This window comes from Chiloscyllium plagiosum, unplaced genomic scaffold (genome assembly GCF_037043375.1).
Source record: "Chiloscyllium plagiosum isolate Xiang-an unplaced genomic scaffold, Cpla_swu_hap1 HiC_scaffold_45, whole genome shotgun sequence".
Lineage (NCBI taxonomy): Eukaryota > Metazoa > Chordata > Chondrichthyes > Orectolobiformes > Hemiscylliidae > Chiloscyllium > Chiloscyllium plagiosum.
The window spans coordinates 6,667,439-6,691,411 of record NW_028270183.1 but is presented as its reverse complement, the minus strand read 5'-3'; the positions used below and the strand labels follow the sequence as shown (position 1 = coordinate 6,691,411).

The window sequence follows — 23,973 nt, the reverse complement described above, 5'->3', positions numbered from 1 at the left end:
GTGATATGAGGAAAACTTTTTCACACAATGGGTCATTAGGGTATAGAATGCACAGCCTGGAAACGTGGTGGAAACAGGTTCAAATGAGGCATTCAGAAGGACATTGAATGCTTATTTATATTTTAAAAAATAACATGATAGGAACCAGGGCCAAATGGGGCTTGACTGGGGCTGCTAACCTGGATCAAACAGAGAGCCCCAGCTGACAGATAAGTATGGGAATGTGCTCTCTCCTGTACAGAGGGGCTCAAGTCCCACCTACACCAGAGGTGGGCAAAAGCATCTCTGAACAGGTTAATTAAAAAAAATAGAAAAAATATAAGCATGGCTCTCAGACAGTCTCCTCATTGTCAGGACTAGATCTGAGCTGCCTGTTCAGAGCCAATGTATTGTGCACATGTAAAATAAAGGGAAACTTGGTGATAGGATACCAGCCTCCAGGAAGTTACTTCAGGGGAAAAGCACGAGATTGTCATTGGGTAATGCTGCTCATTTGAAGAGGTGATACAGGCAAAACGGGCCAAATAGCCAATCTAAACGTCAAAAGAACAATGCAATTTTAATCACTCGGTTTTGGTATTTCATCAGGGTCATTCACAGAACTCGCACTTACATCTCAAACAGATATTTTTGAAGAAACTTTATAAAAATATTACCTTTTCTTTGAAACTTTTGCCTGGGAATTCTGGATGCATACTGGGATAACAGGGAGTTTACTCAATGATACGGCAAGCTCGGAAATAGCTTCAGTTTTTGAGACAGTAACTTTTATTAGCCTATTAGATTGGAGGAAATATCACAGAATCCCAATAGCGTGGAAACAGGCCATTTGGCCCAACAAGTCCACACCGACCCTCCGAACAGTAACACACCTAGATCCATTCCCCTACCCTATAACTCTACATTTACCCCTGACTCATGCACCTAACCCACACACCCCTGAACACTATGGGACAATTTAGCATGCTCAATTCACCTAAATCGCATGTTTTTGGACTAAGGGAGCAAACCAGCGAACTCAGGAGACCCACGCAGACACAAGGAGAACGTGCAAACTCCACACAGGACCTGGCAACCTGGGCCCCACATAGAATACCGAATGGCCTGGATAGAGTAGACGTTGAGAAGATGATTTCATTAGTAGGAGAGATGAGGATCTGAGGGCTCAGTCTTAGAATAAAGAGGAGACCTTTTAAAACGGACATAAGGGGAAACCTCAGCCAGAGAGTGGTGAACCTATGGAATTCATTGCCACAGAAGGCTGAGGAGGCCAGGTCATTGAGTATATTTAAGACTGAGATAGTTAGATTCTTGAGTATTAAGGGTTACGGGGTGAAAGTGAGAGAATGGGGTTGAGAAACCAATGAGCCATGATTGTTTATTTTTAGATTAGATTACCTACAGTGTGGAAATGGGCCCTTCGGCCCAACAATTCCACACCGACCCGCCACCCTCCTCTGGGGAGAGCCTGCAAAAGGAGAGAAAGTTTCAAACTTGTTAATGAAGTAAAACTTAAGGAATTTTTATTTATCTCGAGAGGTGTGGGTGTCATTGGCTGGGCCTGCATTTATTACCCATTCGCAGTTGCCCTTGAGAAGGCAGTAGTGAGTTGCCATCTTGAATCACCGCAGTCCACAGCGAATCGCTGTTAGGGAGCAAGTTCCAGGATTTTGACTCAGCGTCACTGATGAAACAGTGATATATTTCTAAGTCAGGACAGTGAACGGCTTGGAGGGGAACATGCGGTGGTGCTCAGAGAAGAAAATAGTCATGGATTTGGAAGGTGCTGTCTAAGGATTTTTTGTGAGTTTCTGCAGTGTATCTTGTAAATAGTACACATAGCTGCTACTGAGCATCAGTAGTGGAAGGATTGAAAGTTTGAGGATGTGGTGCCATTCAAGCAGGTTGCTTTATCCTAGATGGTGTCAAGCTTCTTGAGTGTTGTTGGGGAGTCAGGCTTTGGGAACTCAGGTGGTGAGTTACTCACTGCAATATGGTATCAGGTAGTGCTTTAAGACTCAAATCTCCCAATGTGTATACTGTAAGTGAGTTGAGATGAAGGCTTGCACATGGCACAGAGGCTAATCCACAAGATGGACCACTGTCATATACGCAACGGGATTGTATACTTCTTTCAGAATAATGCTAACAGCTTGGGTACAACACCTATTCTGCTTAATTTTGGCTTACGACCGGCCTCTTGCCCTGTCTGAAAATGGATAGCAATGGAAAACCAACACTGGCCAAAGTTGCCAAGGAAAAAACAGCTCAGGGTGAAGCATTAACAGAAAGTGAGTCAAGAACCTAACTTCAGCTGCAGCACATTGAATGAAATGGAGTCTACTTGGGCAAGGTATTGATGGGTTGATCAAAGCCCTTGGAACTGCTATAACAGCCATCCCCTTCAAAGAGAGTTTCTACATTATTTTAATGTAAATGTCCTACTACCCACTCCAATAAATGGGAATATTTAAATGGTAATTAGGAGGGGGAAACAGCGTAGTAAAAGTACTGAAGCACATTCTCTTGCTGGCTGGGCCCAATTGTGATACAAAATGGTCACTACATTTACTCTTTTAGAACAAAATGACAAAAGTGACCAAGCTCACCAAATCATTATTGCAACTCTAATTTCACCAACTTTGTACATTCTTCAGGGTTTTTTTCCTAACACCAATGATCTTTTATAAGCATTAGGATTTTCATCTTAATCTTTCATGAGCTATAGATGTCAGTGAAAAGACCAGCATCTGTGGCCCATCTCTATTTGTCACTGTCCTGAGTGGTTGTCACATCATTTCAAATGGTTAAGACTGAACCACATTGCAATGGGTCTGGAGTTAGACCTAGGCCAACCCCGGTAAGACTGGAGATTTTCTTACCCAAAGGCATTCAGTGAACCAGATGGGTTTTACAATAATCATGATAGCTTGATGGTCTGTACGAAGACTAACTTTGAGTGGTGGATTTTATTAATTGAATGTTTCAGAATGCCACCAACAGCTGTGGTGGGATATGAACCAGAGGTCCCCCCCTCCTCTCCCCTGTACCATTAGTCTGGGCTACCAGTCCAGCAAAATTACTCCTACACCATTTCTCCAACTATATTGGTGACCCCAATATGGAGGATATCACAGCTCATTGTGATATTGCCCTTGTATGAAATGCAAGCTTCGGCAAATTGCATCAGGGACCAGTGAGCAGAAGTCAAAAAAATGGAGAGGCTTCATGTGCTCCTCCTCCAGGAATACTGAAATCCGACTCTAAGGCACTTGCCATTGGCCATTCACAACAGATCAAGGCATAAACAGCTGCTTCAAACAACAAATTGAAAACTCAAGCTGTGTTGTGGAGAATCTCTTTAATATTTTGAATTAAAGCCAGACAAATAATAACCTTACATTTCCCATAACCTCAGTTTCTTTTTGCAGTTGAGCGCACCTTCAATGCGCTTTGAACTGTTGAAAAGAAATAAAGACAAGTATACCAGCTGGAAGGAACCATAAGCAACAGAAATTAATAAAGTTATTCAGTTCATAGTTTCTCACCAGTAGTTCAGATCTTGACAATTACTTCTCAGGGTTGTGTTTCCAGCAGTACCTTGTGGAAGGAATGGTCAGTGGAAAAATGCACTTACAAAGAGAACTGCTGTCAAACAGGAGACTTGAAATGGCTACAAGAACAGCAGAACTGTTGGGAATCAAAGAGCCAACCAAAACTTAGGGTGATCTAAAACATTCCCTACATGCTGAGGGCTTGTGCATTTTTCTGGAGGTGATGGAGGGCACTGCTGCTAACTACCAACCAAACTTTTTAATGAATGCTACTGCCACCATAAGATTTCAAACAGTTATACAATCAAACAGCTTGTGTATTAGTGCAATCTGATCACAAGTCAAGCAATGCTGCATGAAGATCTGAAATGATAATCTATCCCAAAATTTCTCTGCATTGGGAAAATAAACAAATTTTGTGGAAATTATGCCTGCGTTACTCCAATAAAATTCAAACAGTCTCTTTTAACACAATGCATGGCAGAAGCGCTACAACAGTGTAAAAGCAATTACAGCTCAGTCTGGCACTAACTGCATGTCATCCTATACACCGAACCAACAGTTGAGTTGTTGTGAAGAGACAGTGATATTTTAAACGTTCTGTTTCTATAACTATTAAGACCAGTTCTTTCCCTCTGTCTTAAGTGCCTGCAAGAGCGTTGGACAATGGCTAAAGACAAAGTTATTAAATACTGGGGAGAACAAGATATTTATTAGAATGTGACAGGAGTGGTTTTCACCAGGGTCTTCAATAGTGGCTGTTATTCACTTTGCAAAGACAAAACAAAAGGAGGCACTTTAAGCAGTACGGAGGATGATATGAATACCAGAATCTGTAAATACTGGGTTACTCATCTCTCCAATTTTCAGGGAGTATGTGGCTTCTTCAAAAGGTCTCTGCATTTGGCCTGTAATGCAAGCAAAGACAATAAAATAAATGCAGTAGAGACAATGTATGCCCTTTTCCAGCTGTGAGCCTTTCATATTAAAAAATACAGACACAGCAAGGTCTAAGACAGTGCTTCCCAAACTTACTCATTCTGTGGCCCCATTTCAAAGCTTGAAAATTGTCACAACCCCTCAGTGAGAAGTTCTGGAGAGTAAGACAGCTGTTGTAAATTGGTCAGAGCTCACAGTGACAATTACTGCCTCACAGCTTGTAACCTCCACTTGAGAAGCCCTGTTCCAAAGGTCTGCAAAAGCATCCTTACCTGTATGAAAGCAGTGTGCTTTCTCTCAAACATAACAATATAAACTGGGAGAAAGTGAGGATTGCAGATGCTGGAGATCAGAATCGAGAGTGTGCTGCTGGAAAAGCACAGCAGGTCAGGCAGTACCCGAGGAGCAGCCGAATCGACATTTCAGGCATGATTCCTGATGAATGGCTTATGCCCGAAATGTCAATTCTCCTGATCGTCGGATGCTGCCTGACCTGCTGTGCTTTTCCAGCGCCACACTCGATAACGATGTAAACAGTCAAGTTTGCCTAAGGTGGCAAACTTAAAGTAGTGCAGATATCTTGGCAGGTTACAGGGCTGGGAGAGATGGCAGAGGTAGGAATCAATGAGGCTAGTAGAGGTTTAGAAACAATGAGAATTTTAAAACTGAGGTGCTGCTTAATTGAGAGCCAATGTAGGTTAGCTGAGGACAGAATTACAACAATAAGACTGCCCATTTCCACCTCTATAGGAAGTACAGGTTCTGTTATAATTGAAGGAGAAAGTGAGGACTGCAGATGCTGAAGATCAGAGCTGAAAATGTGTTGCTGGAAAAGCGCAGCAGGTCAGGCAGCATCCAAGGAGCATCCTGAGGAAGGGCTCATGCCCGAAACGTCGATTCTCCTGCTCCTTGGATGCTGCCTGACCTGCTGTGCTTTTCCAGCAACACATTTTCAGCTCTGTTATAATTGAAGTTTACCTCATGGTCAAATGTGACACAAAGGCTGAGTGAGCACTCTGGCTCAAATTTCATTGGCTGAAAGAGAGATGGTCAGCAACCAGGAAACATGGGTTTGTAGGGGAGAACAAAGACATTGACTTTATTCTTCCCAATACTGGATGGGATGCAATTGCTGCTTATCCACTATTGGACAGCAGGTAGGGTGCCTGACCAGTTAATAATGTGGAGTAGCTGAAAGGTAATGGTGTGCAACAATACTATTGTGAAGCTGTAGACTTTCCAACTGCTCCTAACCAATTAGGGGAGGAGGGGGTGGGAAGGAGGAAAGAGGGTGAGGCAGAGAACCAGAAGCAATTTCAACCAGGCAGCACAGGATAGAAAAGTAGTGCTGTGGGAGAGAAGTATGCATTGTGTATGGATGGGAGGGACAGTGGGGGGAATGTTGGGCAAAGAAACAGCATGAAATAAGTTTAACTGCTCCAACTACCAAAAGCATAATTGGCTGGGCCAACATAAACCCAAAATACTAACATACACTCGTTTTACACTTCTAGGTCCTCATTGAAAATATCCCTAATGCTTTTGCCTGCATCACAGCTACACGTGCATTATGAAAGAAAATAGATATATAGGATGTGCACACTCTGGGAAGACTTTTTTCCAAGCAGAGGATGGTCCTTGAATGGAATGAGCTGCCAGAGGGAGTGATGGAGGCTGGTACAATTACAACATTTAAAAGGCACCTGGATTGGGTATATGAATAGGAAGGAGTTAAAGGGATTTGAGCTAAATACTGGGATTTGATTAATTTAGGATATCTGGTCAGCATGGAAGAGTTGAAACTAAGGGTGTATTTCCATGTTGTACAACTCTATGACTCAAAGGACCAAGTTTGTTCATGATGCTGGAACAGTGCACTGGAAGTTGCCAAGAGGGGAGAACAGCAAAAAAAAAAGTAGTAATTCAATCTGTCTAGATTAAATAGCCCACAGATTCTTCAAAAGTGCCATCTTAATAAAGCTCCTCGAGGCTGGCTGCAATAACTTTCTTTTACTTTAAAACTTTATTTATTAAGGAAAAGGTAGCAGCCAGTTTGTTCGAAATTCAGTGACACAAAGTAATCATTGTGTAGGTGCTGGAAAAAGAGGGGTTTTGACTATTCAAGACAGGAGGTCGAGGGCTGCTAACCACATGCAATCACATTTGAGAAAACACCCTCCTTGAATTTGATGCTCCTGAATTGGAATCTAGCATTATAAGATATTATCGTTGTCATGCTGGCACAATACAGAACACTTAACCCACTGGAGGCTGCTTAACAATACAATTGAAAAGAAATTTTTTTTAACAAAAAGATAGCCCAGCTTTATTAGTGATGGAATGGATCATATCTTACCTTTGCCAAAATAGCCCAGATCACCCCCTTCCTTTGCTGAGCTGCAATCACTGTATTTCGATGCTAAGTGTTCAAATGTTGCATCTCCAGATTTGATCATTTGGATATATTCTGTGAGAGAGAGAGAGAGAGAGAGAGAGAGAGAGAGAGAGAGAGAGAGAGAGATTAACAATTGGTTACAAACTGGGTCAACATTTTCTGGATGCATACAGAAGATGTGACTTGAACCAGTTAAGATCATGTAGGCAACTTATAAAAACAAATCACTTAAATGTCTGACAGTTTAAGTGTCAGTTAAATGTCATCCTTGCTGTAATTGAGATGAGAGGGGAATTAATTAACTTTTAACCTGAATATGATTCTTATTCCAAAGTATCATCTCCATGTCCTAAAATAGGTTGAAAGGTTGGAATATTAATATTTATGGAAAGCACCGAAGGTAACTGGATTGGAACCAGCAGCTTGTAAAGAAAGAAATGTAGGCTCATAATTACTGCACGTTGTATCCCCATATCCACTATCAGGCTTCAGGAATTCTTTCTTAAACCCAAAGTCCGATGGTGCAGAACATCAACATGTAATCTGATAGTTACTCTGTACACGATACTAACTCAAATAAGGAGATACAGGGCGACCATCGTATCCACGGAATCATTTTCCGCAGTCCGAACATATTATAGGGAACATTCTAGAACTGGGGGCTGCTGGGGAGGTAAAGTTTCCCATTGAAATGAATGGGTTTGCTCCAATCCGCGGTTTCAGGCTTCCGCGGTAGGTCTTGGAATGTATCCCCTGCGGGTACGGGTGGGCTACCATATGTGGAAACTCCAGTGGAGATACAAGCCCATTAATGTTAGGTACATCAGTCAGAGGGAGATTGATCTGGGTGGGTTGCTCTTTGGAGGGTCGGTGTGGACTTGTTGGGCCAAATGGCCCGTTTCCACACTGTAGGGAATCTAAAACAAAATCTCTCAAGTTTCACATTGACAGATGGCACGCCCACATTAGTGCATACCTTGTCATGAACTCAACGTCTATCACAAGCAGAATTTCATTCGTAAGTGCCCAGTTTGCACACTACAGTTCTTCCACACAGCATTGCTGAAATTAACAACTTGGGCATGTGAGAAGTTAACACCATTTCACACTATGCTAGTTCACTCACACTCAAATGTTCCATCATACACCATCTATTCAACCTCCACCAACTCATTCAGAAAAGGTGATTATATATTTTGAGTTAAACCTAAGTGTTCTGTACAGTAAGAACAGAATTCCTGGAAACATAGAGATCAGGCAGCAACTGACAACAGAGATTACAAATAAAAATATTCGCTAAAGGTAGACCTAGATTCTGATGAAAGAATAAAATGTCAGAGCCCACTATTTCTCCAAATATTCTGATATTAACTTATGCATTTCTAACTTGCTTCTACATGTATGATCCACAAAAATATTTTCTTTCCCACCAATTTACATTTGGGTTAATGCTATGCCAAAGTTACCAGTCGCTGTGCATGGCAGGAATAAATACCTCTGCATGTCAGATCTTTAAAGTAACATTGGTACAAACTAGACATTCTATTAGTTCTGTAATGTTTAACCAATTCCAGAACAAAGTCTCCTCTGTGATAGCAAAACAGAAGAAAAACAGACAGTTCTCAATCACCAAGACAATACAAATCACGCCATCTCAAAATCCCAATGCTTCACCTAGAATCATGTGCAGCAAGTTCCTCACCTCACTAGAACTGACATACAGGAGAGTCTTGCAAATACCAAGTTTTACTGAGGACAGGGGTTGAGGTCCATTAGAAGATCAATCATCCCTAAGAACTTGCACATACCTTCCTTGTGCCTAGTTGCAGAGTAACACTGATACATTAAGGGGAGCTCTCTCAACTATCTTGGGCCAGTGAGCTTGAGAATAACCCAAAAGTGGAGGTTATGTATTATATTTAAAATAAGAAATTCACATGCAATTACAGTCACTATTACAATTTGTTTGCAACTTGGTGCACTAGTAAATATACTATATTCAAGTAAATAAAAATCAAAATTCAAAATTAGTTTAAATCTTTGATTTATGTTATACTTTCAAGGGACAGTGACATGAATGGTCAGGCCAGCATTTGTTGCTAATCCCTCATAGTCCTCGGATGGAATGACTTGCTAAGCTATTTCAGGTATTCGTTCTGTACATTGCTGTGGGCGCAGAGTCACATGTAAGCCAGACCAGTTATGGACAACAGATTTCCTTCGCTAAAAAAGCACATTAATGAATCGAAAAGGTTTTTACAACAATCCAATGATAGTTGTCATGATCATCATTATAGAGTGTTGTTTTTAATCTCAGTTTTATTGAGTTTAGTTTCCTTCAACTCTCACTCTGTGATTTGAATCCCTGTCGTGAGAGCAATCAGCCTTCACCTCTGAAATACTAGCCCATTGACATTTCCACAAAAACTGTCTTTGTTATAAAACCTCAAAAACCGTTCTGAACTAAAACAAGCATGGTAGTGATTGGAACAAGGGCCAGGTGGATCTTTATGATATCCTTGATTGGGGTTGTTGAACTCAGACAATCCGGGGCCCTGGATGACAGATATAAAAAGGGAGATTCAGAAGGTCTCCCAAGTCTAGGGAATGGCTTGGAACTGGCTGGTCAGAGCCTAAGTACTGTGCACGTGTAAATAAAGGGGGACTTGGTCACAGGGATGCTGGTCTCTATGCAGCTATTTCAAACACATTTATGTTCTCCTCTTCTGTACCAGTAAGACGTTTTAACAGTACAAAAAGAGTCTTTTGTGCTTTTGGAAAGGTGCACATTAAATTTACCATTTAATGTCTCTAGTGCCTCCTCTTTGCTGCGTGTGATCTCCTCCTGTCTCCATGAAGAAGGTCTGCGTGACTGGTTGTGCTTCACTAACAGGTGGGAACAGCGAACTCTGTCAGGCTCACCAGAACTGTAATTCCCCCCAGCTTTTGGACGCTCCCATTGACTCCGATTAGTTGTATGATTGAAGAAGTAAATGCGACCTGCAAAAGAAACATTAAATGCCATTTGAGACATCAACGCAAGCTAATCAATCAAGAACACACCTTGCAGAACCTGACTTAAATAGTTTCTCCTTCCTTACTCCACTCCTGAAGAAATGGGGAGAAGGATTCTGAAGTCTCAGATGCAGTTCCATGGGTTGCTGCCACATCATTCACTTCCAAAATTCACATTACAACAACTTGAATACTTACAATACAGCAATGGCTACATTTTGAAAGAAATGCAAAAGCATGGCATTAGAAAAATAAGATTACAACTGGATTTTTAAAAGTTTATCAAAAGCAATGCAGCTAGATGGATGAACATTGGCCAAGACACAGTCATGTTGCTAGAATTGACTGTCACAAGATGGCAGATGGAACATTATTCAATAATTTCAGCAAAGACATTTCCAACAGTGCACTCAATTTCAGCATCAGCCTAGATACTGCAGTTACATCCTTATTCCAGAGCTTGAATTCCCAAACTTGGCTTTGACGAGATAGTGTTACCACTGTGCCCTGGCTAAAACCAAAGAATGGACAACCCCAAAAGCATGTTGAAAGAGAGCATTCAGCAGGGCTGGATGCCATAGCTTATCTTACGTTATTCCATCATTTGCCATATGCATTCTGCTATAACATGCATTTCATTAATGCAAATTCACTGACATGATTGATGAACTGGGAACACTTTCTATAGCACAAACATTTAAAGCGAGTATTGGTTATAACATGATTCTGGCCCCATTAATTCAAGTAGTGCTACAATTATGTAATTTTCTTTTAACAGTGTTGCACAAGAATAGAACAACTACATTGTAGCAGAACCAACTGTACATGCAACTACAGTATGGGTAATTGCACAGACAGCATTTGTGGCATCAAATCTTTGCAGCCATTTCTTCAAATTATTAAATATGAAACCATAAAATTACAGAAACGACACACAAAAACATTAGGAATTAATAATGCAATGCTGAATCACTCAATGTTGCAGCATTGAGATATATTCATAAGATATTAAATATAAATGATACCTGCAGAAATCTACAGTTGTTGATAGTCAATAACGTATTTGGTGCCTAATTAAGCTTTTTTTTCCTTTGCTGGTCTTGGAGATCATTCACAGAAGTCTGCTTCTATCCAGTGTAAAGACTGCAGCCGCTGTACAGATCAACTGTAAACTTAATCCTGGCAGCCATCACAGAACAATATTCAAACCTGACATAGAGCTTCCTTGACATGAGTAAGGAATTCCAATTTCAGTTGTTAAGGAATTTGGTACTATAGCCCTCTTATTCATAGGATCTTATTCTTCATTCTTAACAATTTGAACGATTAGACAATTTCATCTTTAGGACAAAACTTATTGTAGATCATTGGAAATTCTATATGGACTTTTAGTAAGGCAAGGGACAAAGGATCTCTTTTAGAAGATAATACTATTCTAACATCTCCTTTGCCTTCCTACATTCACTAGACTGCAAGTGATCCTAATTAAATCAAGACTTGAGTGTTCAGCTAGGGTGTGTTGCCGAAGTTGTTTACATGCAGAGGTTTCTGGTACTTCATCGCAGGAAGCAATCTAGAGTGAGTGTTGCAATTAACAGTGAAGGCTGGACAGAACAAGTATTTGGGCGGCACGGTGGCACAGTGGTTAGCACTGCTGCCTCACAGCGCCAGAGACCCGGGTTCAATTCCCGACTCAGGCGACTGACTGTGTGGAGTTTGCACATTCTCCCCGTGTCTGCGTGGGTTTCCTCCGGGTGCTCCGGTTTCCTCCCACAGTCACAAAGATGTGCGGGTCAGGTGAATTGGCTATGCTAAATTGCCCGTAGTGTTAGGTTAAAAGGGGTAAATGTAGGGCTATAGGTGGGTTACGCTTCGGCGGGTCGGTGTGGACTTGTTGGGCCGAAGGGCCTGTTTCCACACTGTAAGTAATCTAATCTAATCTAATGTCCAGTTTGGAGCCCTGTGTTCACACTGCCATTTACAACTTACAGGGTGAATCTAAGAGACCCCATCATGGACTCAGACTTCTGAAATATTACTGTTTTAGAACTTATGCTATATGAAACTATATACATGTTACTTTGCTCTGCTATAGTCACTGCAGTCCATGTGGCGCAGAGCCAAACAGTGTGCTGTTAGGGAGGAAGTGCCAGGATTTCAGTTTTTAATAATTTTATCAATAAATTTGCATTAAACAGACATCAATACAACTTGTCATCATGTGGTACCTTCAACTTTCATGAACTATATTTTTAATTTTCACTGCATAGTCCAGACATTGTCATGCCTATATTTGCACTTTTTGAAAGTGCTTTTCTCATGAATGAAAAACACAGGAGCAGGAATCTTTGGCCCCTGCTCTGCCAGTGTGATCATGGTGATCTTCTCCATTCACAGCTTTTTCCTGATGTATCATCGTACCCCTTTATACATTTAGAGATTTAGCAATCTGAGTCTTGAACTCTCCCAATGACTGAGCCACCAAACCCTTTGGGGCAGGGAATTCCAAGGATCCCACATTCCCTAAGAATCAGTCTGGACTGCACTACCTGGTCCTTCCCAGCAGCAACTTAATTCCATTGAAGCGTGAGAGACAAATCACCTTCCTTAGAGCGGTATTTTTGCAATTCCTTTGGTACTGATTCACGGGATGAGCATCACAAGCTGGACTCATTTGTCTGCCCATCCCTAATTGCCCTTAAGGTGGTGGTAGTGGCTTATCACTGCAGTCCCTGTATACAGGTGCAACCACAATACCGTTAGGGAGGAAGTGCCAGGATTTCAGTTTAGATTTACGTGTTCTCTCCTCCCTGTTAAATGAAAGCTAGATTGCACAAAATTTCCACTTGTTAAACACGCAGACAACAAATTGGCACCACTGGGCACTTTTTGGATAAAAGCCACAAAGTAAGAAATGAGCAAACACAAAAGGAACTAAAGTTCACATAACAAATCAAATCAATATTCCGACAAACACTATGAAATTATTCCACCATACCTATTACCATGCAATCTAAGAGCCCATGACAGTCTTAGAGAACAGATTATCAATGTACCTTGATGTTTTCACCCAAGGTCATGGGAAAGTGATATATAAATTTTAAAACCAATTATAAAGTCCTCAGCCAGGCTTATGACAAAAAGTCTATCAACAGATTATAGCAATAATACCAGGCATGTACTTCACAGCATCTTTCACAATGACAAAATTAAAATTTTTGATATATTTGACATTGTAAAGCTACTGGAGCTCATTTCTAGCTTCCAGGTTGCAATTTCAGCTGCTTTAATAGACAATTCCCTGTGCTGTGAATCTGGCCATATAATCCAATATGGTTTTCCTGGGGACCATTTTAATACTTGTGGAGAATGAGTATTTTCATGCAGAGCCTAGACTCAAAGCTAATAAAACTCTGCTACTGAAATGCATGCCCACTGAGTGAAGAAAGGGAAAGAGCACCTTACAATGTCAGGAAATACATCTTCCATATATACACTTTGTAATTTTAAAGTTACACTCTGGGCAAAGCAAAATAGATCTCGATGGCAACATCTTTATACTGCCTTAGCCTGAACTTGAACTGGAGACTTATCTAGATTGTTGCCCAAGAAGAAAGGCATCAGTGAAGTTACGATCTGATTAGAGTTGTCTATTAGTTGCAAAACACGACTATATTACATGAATTCAAATTAATATTCCAACCAGCTTTAAAAATGTCTGGGCGAATAGCTGAAAAGATTAGAGAACAGAAGTGGAAACCCACAAGACAAATGAGTGAACCATAATATTAAGCAATGAATTCAAAATGCAAAAAGGCACGTCCATTCATCACTCATTTATAGTCAAATGTGTTGAAATAATTAAAGCCAGGTTAAGATTACAACTGCAATAGGCTGAGATTTTCATAATAATAGAAAGTTCTGGAATACATTTGGGTCAGGCAGGACCCTGTGGAGAAACAGATAAGTTAATGTTTCAGGTCAGTAGCTTTGAAAGAAAGATCATTATTGAAAAGTTCAATTGTTCTTCCTTTGTGATCTCCAGCATAAGAACAATTACTTCAAAGACTAAGATATCATTCAGCAATATCATCATTAACACTCATTATTTTATTCTCAGATGAAGGTCACAGGGCAGTTTCACTAACTAAGAGTAAGATCTAGCACTTTAGTACTTCCAGTCATGAACCACGAGAAACATGTTTAATGGGGCTACCTTATTTTGAATAATTCAAAAGATTGCAGGTACTTGGCAGCATCTATCTTCAGCAGGATCTTAAATGTACCAAATCTACCCCAGTGATTCAGCTAGAAAATTAACAACCATGCAGATGCGCCCATATTGCCAACCAGTCAGCAGTCTTCTCAGGCAGTATAATAGTTTTTTGCAGGTATGTGAAGGTTTGTAGCTCAGGTTGAGGTTTAGGATGAAGGTTTGATATCCAGATGTTTCATTACCTGGCTAGGTAACATCATCAGTGGCAACCTCCAAGTGAAGCGAAGCTGTTGTCTCCTGTTTTCTATTTATAAGTTTGTCCTGGATGGGGTTCCTGGGGTTTGTGGTGATGTCATTTCCTGTTCGTTTTCTGAGGGGTTGATAGATGGTATCTAGATCTATGTGTTTGTTTATGGCGCTGTGGTTGGAATGCCAGGCCTCTAGGAATTCTCTGGCATGTCTTTGCTTAGCCTGTTCTCGGATAGATGGGTTGTCCCAGTCGAAATGGTGGTTTTTTTAATCCGTGTGTAGGGCTACGAGGGAGAAAGGGTAGTGTCTTTTTTATGGCTAGCTAATGTTCATGTATCCTCGTGGCTAACTTTCTTCCTGTTTGTCCTACGTAGTGTTTGTGGCAGTCCTTGCATGGAATTTTGTAGATGACGTTGGTTTTGTCCATGGGTTGTACTGGGTCTTTTAAGTTTGTTAGTTTTTGTTTGAGAGTGTTGGTGGGTTTGTGTGCTACTAGGATTCCAAGGGGTCGTAGTAGTCTGGCTTTCATTTCTGAAACTTCTTTGATGTATGTTAAGGTGGTTAGGGTTCCTGGCTGTGTTTGGTCTGCTTGTCGTGGTTTGTTCTTGAGGAATCTGCGGACTGTATTTTTTGAGTATCCGCAAGAAAACGAACAGGAAATGACATCGCCACAAACCCCAGGAACCCCATCCAGGACAAACTCATAAATAGAAAGCAGGAGACAACAGCTTCGCTTCACTTGGAGGTCGCCACTGATGATGTTACCTAGCCAGGTAATGAAACATCTGGATAGCAAACCTACAGCTCAGCGAGCAAACCTATACTCTAAAGTATAATAGTTGCCTGTCCTTTACATGTATTTCTTGCACACTGTCCTGATGAGTGCAAGTCAAAAAGCTTTCACAGAATATGCCTCTTTTCAGCAATACCCAAGTTCTGGACCATCAAACCACACAGTTCTAGGTAAGGTTGCAAATGTGTGGAACGGGTGCATTTTCTATTGTCTTCAAGGCTGAGTTAACTGAACAGGAAAGAAAAACAGTGGACTTCCGCTTCCGTGAACCCTACAAACAGAATAACAATTTTTGTTTTGGGAGGATGGGGGAAAGGAAAGTAGCTTGGAAAAGAGATTTGGTCATATTCAACAACATAATGCTGATGAGACTTCAACTAAGGCAGATAAAATCAAAGTAAAGTTGTAGAGAACCTTTTTCTCAATTTTCACGGTCAGAGAAAGCCAGAATTCACAAAGAAGAGAGCAATTTCAATTTGTGTTCTGAGTAGTTGGTAACAGAGTGGAAGAAGAGATAGTAAGGGGTTAGTCAGATTGGTTGAAAGCACCTGTTTCAGCATTCCCCTGTCTGACAAACATCTAATCTCTCAACATTTCGAATGGTACATTATACAAGACAACTTTTGAGTGGGTGGGTTGGAGGCATGAAATCACTTCGACTCTGCATCCTTGTTGTCATAGTAACTGCAAAGCTTCAAAATATAAATGGAAAACTACAGCCAGAGAAATGTGGAAGGGAAGAAAACAAGACATCACAAGGCAGACTTAACACAGAAAATGCTAGATGGAACCTGAACTCAGTTAAAAATTGTGAGGAGTTTGATAAAGGATGACCATTTCCACAATTTGCAGAATCACTATCCAGGGATAACCAATTCAAGCAATCAGCAAAAGCATGATAAAAGTGGTAGCGCTTCCTAATGTTATGGTACGTTTAATTGTAGAATTTATATAAAGTATGGCTCGCGCCCAGTGTTTGGAAAATCTCACGGCAGCAGGAGTGATGGCACAAACAATTACAGGAACGGATGGGGGAGGGGAGGGAAGGAGAGGAAAGGGAAGGGAACGGTTGTGGGGGGCAAGAGGAGAGGAAGGGGATGGTGGTGGTGAGGAGGGCGAGAGGAGAGGGAAGGGCCGGTGGGGGGGTTGCGAGAGGAGAGGGAGGGACCGGTGGGGAGGGTTGCAAGAGGAGAGGGAGGGGCCGGTGGGGTGGGGGGGGGTTGCGAGACGGATGGGGGGGGGGGGTGCGAGAGCAGAGGGAGGGGGAACGGATGGGGGGTTCAAGAGGAGAGGGAGGGGGACGGATGGGGGGGGGCGAGAGGAGAGGGAGGGGGACGGAATAGGGGAGCGCGAGAGGAGAGGGAGGGGGACTGTTGGGCGGGGGGTGAGAGGTGAGGGAGGGGGACGGTTGGGGGGCGAGAGGAGAGGGAGGGGGACGGTTGGGCGGGGGGGGCGAGAGGAGAGGGAGGGGGACGGTTGGGCGGGGGGGCGAGAGGAGAGGGAGGGGGACGGATGGAGGGGGCGAGAGGAGAGGGAGGGGGCGAGAGGAGAGGGAGGGGGTCGTCTGCTGGGGGTGAGAGGAGAGGGAGGGGGGCGGATGGGGGGGCGATGCGAGAAGAGAGGGAGGGGGACGGATGGGCGGGGGGAGGAGAGGAGAGGGAGGGGGGCGGATGGAGGGGTGAGAGAGGAGATGGAGGGGGACGGATGGGGGGGGGCAAGAGGAGAGGGAGGGGGACGGATGGGGGTGCGAGCGGAGAGTAAAGGGGACGGATGGAGGGGGCGAGAGGAGACGGAGGGGGTTGTCTGCTGGGGGCGAGAGGAGAGGGAGGGGGACAGATGGGGGGCGACGCGAGAAGAGATGGAGGGGGCGCGGATGGGGGGGGCAGAGGAGAGAGAGGGGGACGGTTTGGGGGCACGGTTGGGAGGGGCGAGAGGAGAGGGAGGGGGATTTTGGGAGGGGTGAGGGGAGAGGAAGGGGGACGAATGGGGGGGTTGCGAGAGGAGATGGAGGGGGATGGTTGGGAGGGCGAGAGGAGAGGGAGGGGGATAGATGGAGGGATGAGAGAGAAGAGGGAGGGGGACAGATGAGGGGGTGCGAGAGGAGAGGGAGTGGGATGGGGACGGAAGGAGGGGGGTGAGAGGAGAGGGAGGGGGACGGTTGGTGGGGGCGAGAGGAGAGGGAGGGGGACTGTTGGGTGGGGGGCGAGAGGTGAGGGAGGGGGACGTTGGGGTGTGCGAGAGGAGAGGGAGGGGGATGGTTGGGAGGGCGAGAGGAGAGGGAGGGGGATAGATGGAGGGATGCGAGAGAAGAGGGAGGGGGACAGATGAGGGGGTGCGAGAGGAGAGGGAGTGGGATGGGGACGGAAGGAGGGGGGTGAGAGGAGAGGGAGGGGGGACGGTTGGTGGGGGCGAGAGGAGAGGGAGGGGGACTGTTGGGTGGGGGGCGAGAGGTGAGGGAGGGGGACTGTTGGGTGGGGGGCGAGAGGTGAGGGAGGGGGACGTTGGGGTGTGCGAGAGGTGAGGGAGGGGGGACGTTGGGGTGTGCGAGAGGAGAGGGAGGGGGACGTTTGGGGGGTGCGAGAGGAGAGGGAGGGGGATGGTTGGGAGGGCGAGAGGAGAGGGAGGGGAACGGATGGGGACGTGAGAGGAGAGGGAGGGGGACGTTTGGGGGTTGGGCGAAAAGAGAGGTTGGGGGACGGTTGGGGGGGTGCAAGAGGAGAGGGAGGGGGATGGTTGGGGGGGGTTGAGAGGAGAGGGAGGGGGACGGAGGTGCGGGTAAGAGGAGAGGTAGGGGGACAAGAGGAGAGGGAGGGGGACGGATGGAGGGGTGCGAGAGGAGAAGGAGGGGGACGGATGGAAGGTGCGAGAGGAGAAGGAGGGGGACGGATGTGGGGGCGAGAGGAGAGGGAGGGGGACGGATGGGGGGGGGCGAGAGGAGAGGGAGGGGGACGGATGGAGGGATGCGAAAGAGGGAGGGTACAGATGAGGGGGTGCGAGAGGAGAGGGAGTGGGATGGATGGGGGGGGTGAGAGGAGAGGGAGTGGGACGGAAGGAGGGGGGTGAGAGGAGAGGGAGGGGGATGGTTGGTGGGGGCGAGAGGAGAGGGAGGGGGATGGTTGGTGGGGGAGAGAGGAGAGGGAGGGGGACGTTTTTGGGGGGTGCGAGAGGAGAGGGAGGGGGGCGTTTTTGGGGGGTGCGAGGGGAGAGGGAGGGGGACGTTGGGGGGTGCGAGAGGAGAGGGAGGGGGACGTTTGGGGGGGTGAGAGGAGAGGGAGGGGGATGGTTGGGGAGGGCGAAAGGAAGGGGGAGCGAGAGGAGTGGGAGGGTGCTGCTCGGGAGAGGGGGAGATGGTTCAGGGAAGGGTGAGGAATGGGAGAGTGAACAGTTGGGAAGAGACGAGGAGAGAAAGGGGCAGCTAATGGTACACAGTTGGGGGAAAAAGGAGGAAGGGTACGGGAAGGAGGGAAATGGGGGGGGGGGAAGAGGGAAACGGGGGGGGGGAGAGGGAAACAGGGGGGGGGGGAACGGGGGGGGGGGGAACGGGGACGGAGGGGGGGGGGAACGGAGGGGGGGGGGAACGGAGGGGGGGGGGGGAATGGGGGGGGGGGGGGGAACGGAGGGGGGGGGGAACGGAGGGGGGGGGGAACGGAGGGGGGGGGAACGGAGGGGGGGGGGGGAAACGGAGGGGGGGGGGAAACGGAGGGGGGGGGGAAACGGAGGGGGGGGGGGAACGGAGGGGGGGGGGAACGGAGGGGGGGGGGGAACGGAGGGGGGGGGGGAACGGAGGGGGGGGGGGAACGGAGGGGGGGGGGGAACGGAGGGGGGGGGGGAACGGAGGGGGGGGGAACGGAGGGGGGGGGGAACGGAGGGGGGGGGGAACGGAGGGGGGGGGGAACGGAGGGGGGGGGGAACGGAGGGGGGGGGGAACGGAGGGGGGGGGGGGAACGGAGGGGGGGGGGGAACGGAGGGGGGGGGGAACGGAGGGGGGGGGAAAACGGAGGGGGGGGGAAAACGGAGGGGGGGGGGAAACGGAGGGGGGGGGGAACGGAGGGGGGGGGGGAACGGAGGGGGGGGGGGGAACGGAGGGGGGGGGGGAACGGAGGGGGGGGGGGAACGGAGGGGGGGGGGGAACGGAGGGGGGGGGGAACGGAGGGGGGGGAACGGAGGGGGGGGGAACGGAGGGGGGGGGGAACGGAGGGGGGGGGGAACGGAGGGGGGGTGGAAGAGGGAGGGGAAAGGGGGGGTGGAAGAGGGAGGGGAAAGGGGGGGTGGAAGAGGGAGGGGAAAGGGGGGGTGGAAGAGGGAGGGGAAAGGGGGGTGGAAGAGGGAGGGGAAAGGGGGGGTGGAAGAGGGAGGGGAAAGGGGGGGTGAAGAGGGAGGGGAAAGGGGGGGTGGAAGAGGGAGGGGAAAGGGGGGGTGGAAGAGGGAGGGGAAAGGGGGGGTGGAAGAGGGAGGGGAAAGGGGGGGTGGAAGAGGGAGGGGAAAGGGGGGGTGGAAGAGGGAGGGGAAAGGGGGGGTGGAAGAGGGAGGGGAAAGGGGGGGTGGAAGAGGGAGGGGAACGGGGGGGGGGGGGATGTGGGGCGAGATGAGAGGGAGGTGTGTTGGGGAGGCTGGTAAACGAGAGGGAGGGGGCGGTTGGGGGGGTGAAGAGGGAGTGGGACAGGCAAGAGAACAGGAGGGCTGGGATGGGTGTGGGTAGGGGTGTGTGGGTAGAGTAGTGAGAGTGGGAGGGGTTTGTGGGTGGTGCAAGAGTGGGAGGGGTTTGTGGGTGGAGCAAGAGTGGGAGGGGTGTGGGGGTGGGGCAAGAGTGGAAGGGGTGGGGCAAGAGTGGAAGGGGTGTGGGGGTGGGGCAAGAGTGGAAGGGGTGTGGGGGTGGGGCAAGAGTGGAAGGGGTGTGGGGGTGGGGCAAGAGTGGAAGGGGTGTGGGGGTGGGGCAAGAGTGGAAGGGGTGTGGGGGTGGGGCAAGAGTGGAAGGGGTGTGGGGGTGGGGCAAGAGTGGAAGGGGGTGTGGGGGTGGGGCAAGAGTGGGAGGGGTGTGGGGGTGGGGCAAGAGCGGGGGTGGGGCGAGAGTGGGCGGGGGTTGGGGCGAGAGTGGGCGGGGGTTGGGGCGAGAGTGGGGTTGGGGCAAGAGCAGAGGTGGGGCAAGAGTGGGAGGGGTTTGGGGGTGGGGCAAGAGTGGGAGGGGTGTGGGGGTGGGGCAAGAGTGGGAGGGGTGTGGGGGTGGGGCAAGAGTGGGAGGGGTGTGGGGGGTGGGGCAAGAGTGGGAGGGGTGTGGGGGTGGGGCAAGAGTGGGAGGTGTGTGGGGGTGGGGCAAGAGCGGGAGGGGTGTGGGGGTGGGGCAAGAGCGGGAGGGGTGTGGGGGTGGGGCAAGAGCGGGAGGGGTGTGGGGGTGGGGCAAGAGCGGGAGGGGTGTGGGGGTGGGGCAAGAGCGGGGGTGGGGCGAGAGCGGGCGGGGGTTGGGGCGAGAGTGGGGGTGGGGCGAGAGTGGGAGGGGTTTGGGGGTGGGGTAAGAGTGGGCGGGGGTGGGGGGCGAGAGTGGGCGGGGAGGGAGGGGCTGGTGGTGCGCCGGGGCTAGGCGTGGCGGACAACCGGCGCGGGGGCGGGGCGATGCGGACAAAAGGCGCGGGACGATGCGGACAATGGGCGCGGGGGGGCGGGGCATTGCGGACAATGGGCGCGGGGGGGCGGGATGATGCGGACAATGGGCGCGGGGGGGCGGGGCATTGCGGACAATGGCGCGGGGGGGCGGGATGATGCGGACAATGGGCGCGGGGGGGCGGGGCATTGCGGACAATGGGCGCGGGGGGGCGGGACGATGCGGACAATGGGCGCGGGGGGGCGGGACGATGCGGACAATGTGCCCGAGGGGCGGGGCGATGCGGACAGGAGGCGTGGTTCCTCGCGGAGAGGAGTGTGTCATGGAGCCCGGGGGCGGCTCAGATGGTGGAGGCCATTCTGCCCTTCGGTTTCGCCCCGCTCCCAGGGCGCCAAATGGGGGAAATTCGATCTTTTGAACACATCCCTCTCCCCAAAACCATTCCTCCAGCCTGCCACATACAAAAACATATATAGGTGTAGATATATGTTTAAAACCCGCGAACACCCTCCAGGATGCGGAGAGGCCCGGGCGGGAGGTTGGTCTCGAGCTAGGCCCCACTATCACTCAGTCACTAACAATGGATCCCCTTGTTTAAACATGTGAGAGAGGACAATGTTATTTCGGACGGCTGCCATGATTCGTATTTAATGCTGCATTTCCACAGCTACCTGACTTGCGGCTCATCCGCTTCTCCCAGCCGGGCGGTAGCGGCTCCTCCTCGGCCATGGTCCCTGCTTCGACTGAGACGGGAGGCCCTCACCGGGCCAACCGAACATGATTGTGGAGAGGATGTCCCGCCCTTCCATGCAAGTCCCGGACGCCATTGGGAGGCATGGACGTCACTCGGTTTCAAGCCGAGCTGAGGTCGGTCTGCCATTGGTTCATAGCGACGTCGGTCACTCTCGGGTTCCACCCCTTTCATTGTTTCCTAACCTCTATTGGTTCATTCCGCCGTCAACCGGGCGCTTCATGTCGGCGCGCGTTATCAGCCGCTTACAGGTATGTCAATCAAGGTGACACCCCGCCTCCTGCGTGCCACGCAACCGAACTTGCCGCCCGCCTCTGGTTCCGCCCTCTCGGACGTTCTGAGAACCCATTGCGCAAAATACATGTCCGTCAGAATCCCAGTACGCCGATTGGTCCGTGTAGGAGGGCAGGGAATGGAGGAGAGGACCGCCTAATCCGACACAAGTATTTGCAGAATTATATTTGCAAGATGCATTCTATTTTGCTCTAAAATCCACAATCTGAAGGCAGTGAAAACATATAATATTTTGGAAATTCCACTTTGGAAATAAAACCAATCTGACTCAAGATTGTTATACAGATTCTGACCTCACATCTTTAATGCATTGTCTGAGCTGAGATGTCACCTTTTGTTAAAAAACCTTAAGTTATCTCGATTTGGAGACAACACCAGGTTATAGTCCAACAGGTTTATTTGGAAGCAATAGCTTTCAGAGCTCTGCTCCTTCATCAGGTGGTTGTGGAGTCCAAGATCGGAGGACACAGAATTTATAGCAAAAGTTTACAGTGTGATGTAACTGAAATTATATATTGAAAAAGACTTGGATTGTTTGTTAAGTCGCTCATCTTTTAGAATGGGCATGTTGGTTTCAGTTCTTTCATTTGTAAATCCCAGAACTGAAAGTTACATTCTCGAGTGAACTTTAACAATAGGTGCCATGTTGGCCCAGATAATGTACTGAAGGTGTGAGGTGCCTTGTGTGAGGCTGCGTGTGTAGCCTGATTCTAATCTAAAAAAGGGATTTACAGAATCTTACACACACATACAGGCACAAACACACACACAGACTGCTGCAGACCCATACACTCTCACAGACCTCTCTCATATGCTCAGATATACACCCTGTCATACATGTATACCCTTTTACGCTCACACTCACACACATACAAATACACACACTCATACCTACCCCCTTCCCCAGCGCGCGCGCACACACACACATATAAGTTTGTGGGGTGAATTTGTATTTGCAGGATTACATTTTATTTTGCTCAAAAACTGCATGAATCCATGTAAGATTCTGTAAATGCCCATTCTAAAAGATGAAGACTTAACAAACAATCCAGTTCTTCTTCAATATATAATCTCAGTTACACTGAAAGTTTTCATCACAGTGAAAAGTTTTGCAATACATTCTGTGTCCTATGATCTTATATTCCACAACCACCTGATGAAGGAGCAGTGCTCTGAAAGTTAGTGTTTCCAAATAAACCTGTGGACTACAACCTGGTGTTGTGTGATTTGAGAAGGTGACAGAAAAGAAATTCTAGGATTTACATATTAATAAACTGAAACCTGCAACCCATTCTAGAAGAAGAAAGACTTAACTTTACTACACCTCCTCCCACCCTGCCTCTTGTAAAAATGCTGTTTCTTATTCCCAATTCCTCCGCCTCCGCCGCAAAAGCTCCCAGGAGGACCAAATGCACAATAGAACATTTCAGGCCCCCTTCTTCAAAGACTACAATTTCCCCTCCCATGTGGTCAACGATGCCCTCCAGCGTATCTCCTCCACTTCCTGTACCTCCTCCCTTGACCCCATCCCTCCAATCGCAATAGGGATAGAACGCCCCCCGGTCCTCACCTTCCAACCCACCAATCTCCGGATACATCACATCATCCTCCACCATTTCTGCCACCTACAAATAGACCCCACCACCAGGGATACATTTCCCTCCCCACCACTATCTGCATCCTGGAGAGACATTCCCCCATGACTCCTTTGTTAGGTCCAAACACCCGACCAACCCACCCTCCACTCCCGGCACCTTCCCTAGCCACCGCGAGAAGTGCAAAACCTGCACACGCACCTCCCCCCTCAACTCTGTCCAAGGTCCCACATCCAAAAGAGATTTATCCGTACTTCCATACAAATCATCTAATATATCCGTTGCTGTTGATGTGGTCTCCTCTACATTGAGGAGACAGGACTCCAACATTTCAGAGAACATCTCTAGGACACACGAACAACCCCAACACTCTGTGACCGAACACTTCAACTCCCCTCACACTCCGCCCAGCACATGCAATTCCTTGGGCTTCTATAAACTAGTGATGGATGCTGCCTGACCTGCTGCGCTTTTTCCAGCAACATATTTTCAGTTCTATAAACTAGTGTTGTGTGATTTTAAACTTTGACACAAGAAAAAATTGACATTAACTTTCTCTGTTCCACCGATTTGCCA

General features: G+C 47.8%; 1 protein-coding gene across 1 annotated transcript; it reads right to left on the bottom strand.

The window, feature by feature from the left end:
- Positions 1–4,244: 4,244 nt before the first annotated feature.
- pin1 (peptidylprolyl cis/trans isomerase, NIMA-interacting 1) lies at positions 4,245–21,537 on the bottom strand. The gene is made up of 4 exons (XM_043694957.2): positions 21,429–21,537; positions 9,688–9,888; positions 6,850–6,960; positions 4,245–4,462 (listed from the first exon to the last, which is right to left on the bottom strand). The coding sequence occupies exons 1-4, from the start codon at positions 21,484–21,486 to the stop codon at positions 4,353–4,355; spliced, it is 480 nt and encodes a 159-aa protein (XP_043550892.1). The 5' UTR covers positions 21,487–21,537; the 3' UTR covers positions 4,245–4,352.
- Between the last annotated feature and the right edge of the window lie 2,436 nt (positions 21,538–23,973).

What these genes read in the sequence shown, in the direction of transcription:
- pin1 (XM_043694957.2), bottom strand. Translation starts at nt 21,486, where the DNA reads ATGGCCGAGGAGGAGCCGCTACCGCCCGGCTGGGAGAAGCGGATGAGC. An exon ending in GGCACTAGAGACATTAAATG is followed by an intron (nt 6,961 to 9,687) that starts GTAAATTTAATG and finishes TCTCTCTCACAG; the next exon opens with AATATATCCAAATGATCAAA. An exon ending in TCTGGGCTATTTTGGCAAAG is followed by an intron (nt 4,463 to 6,849) that starts GTAAGATATGAT and finishes CTTGCATTACAG; the next exon opens with GCCAAATGCAGAGACCTTTT.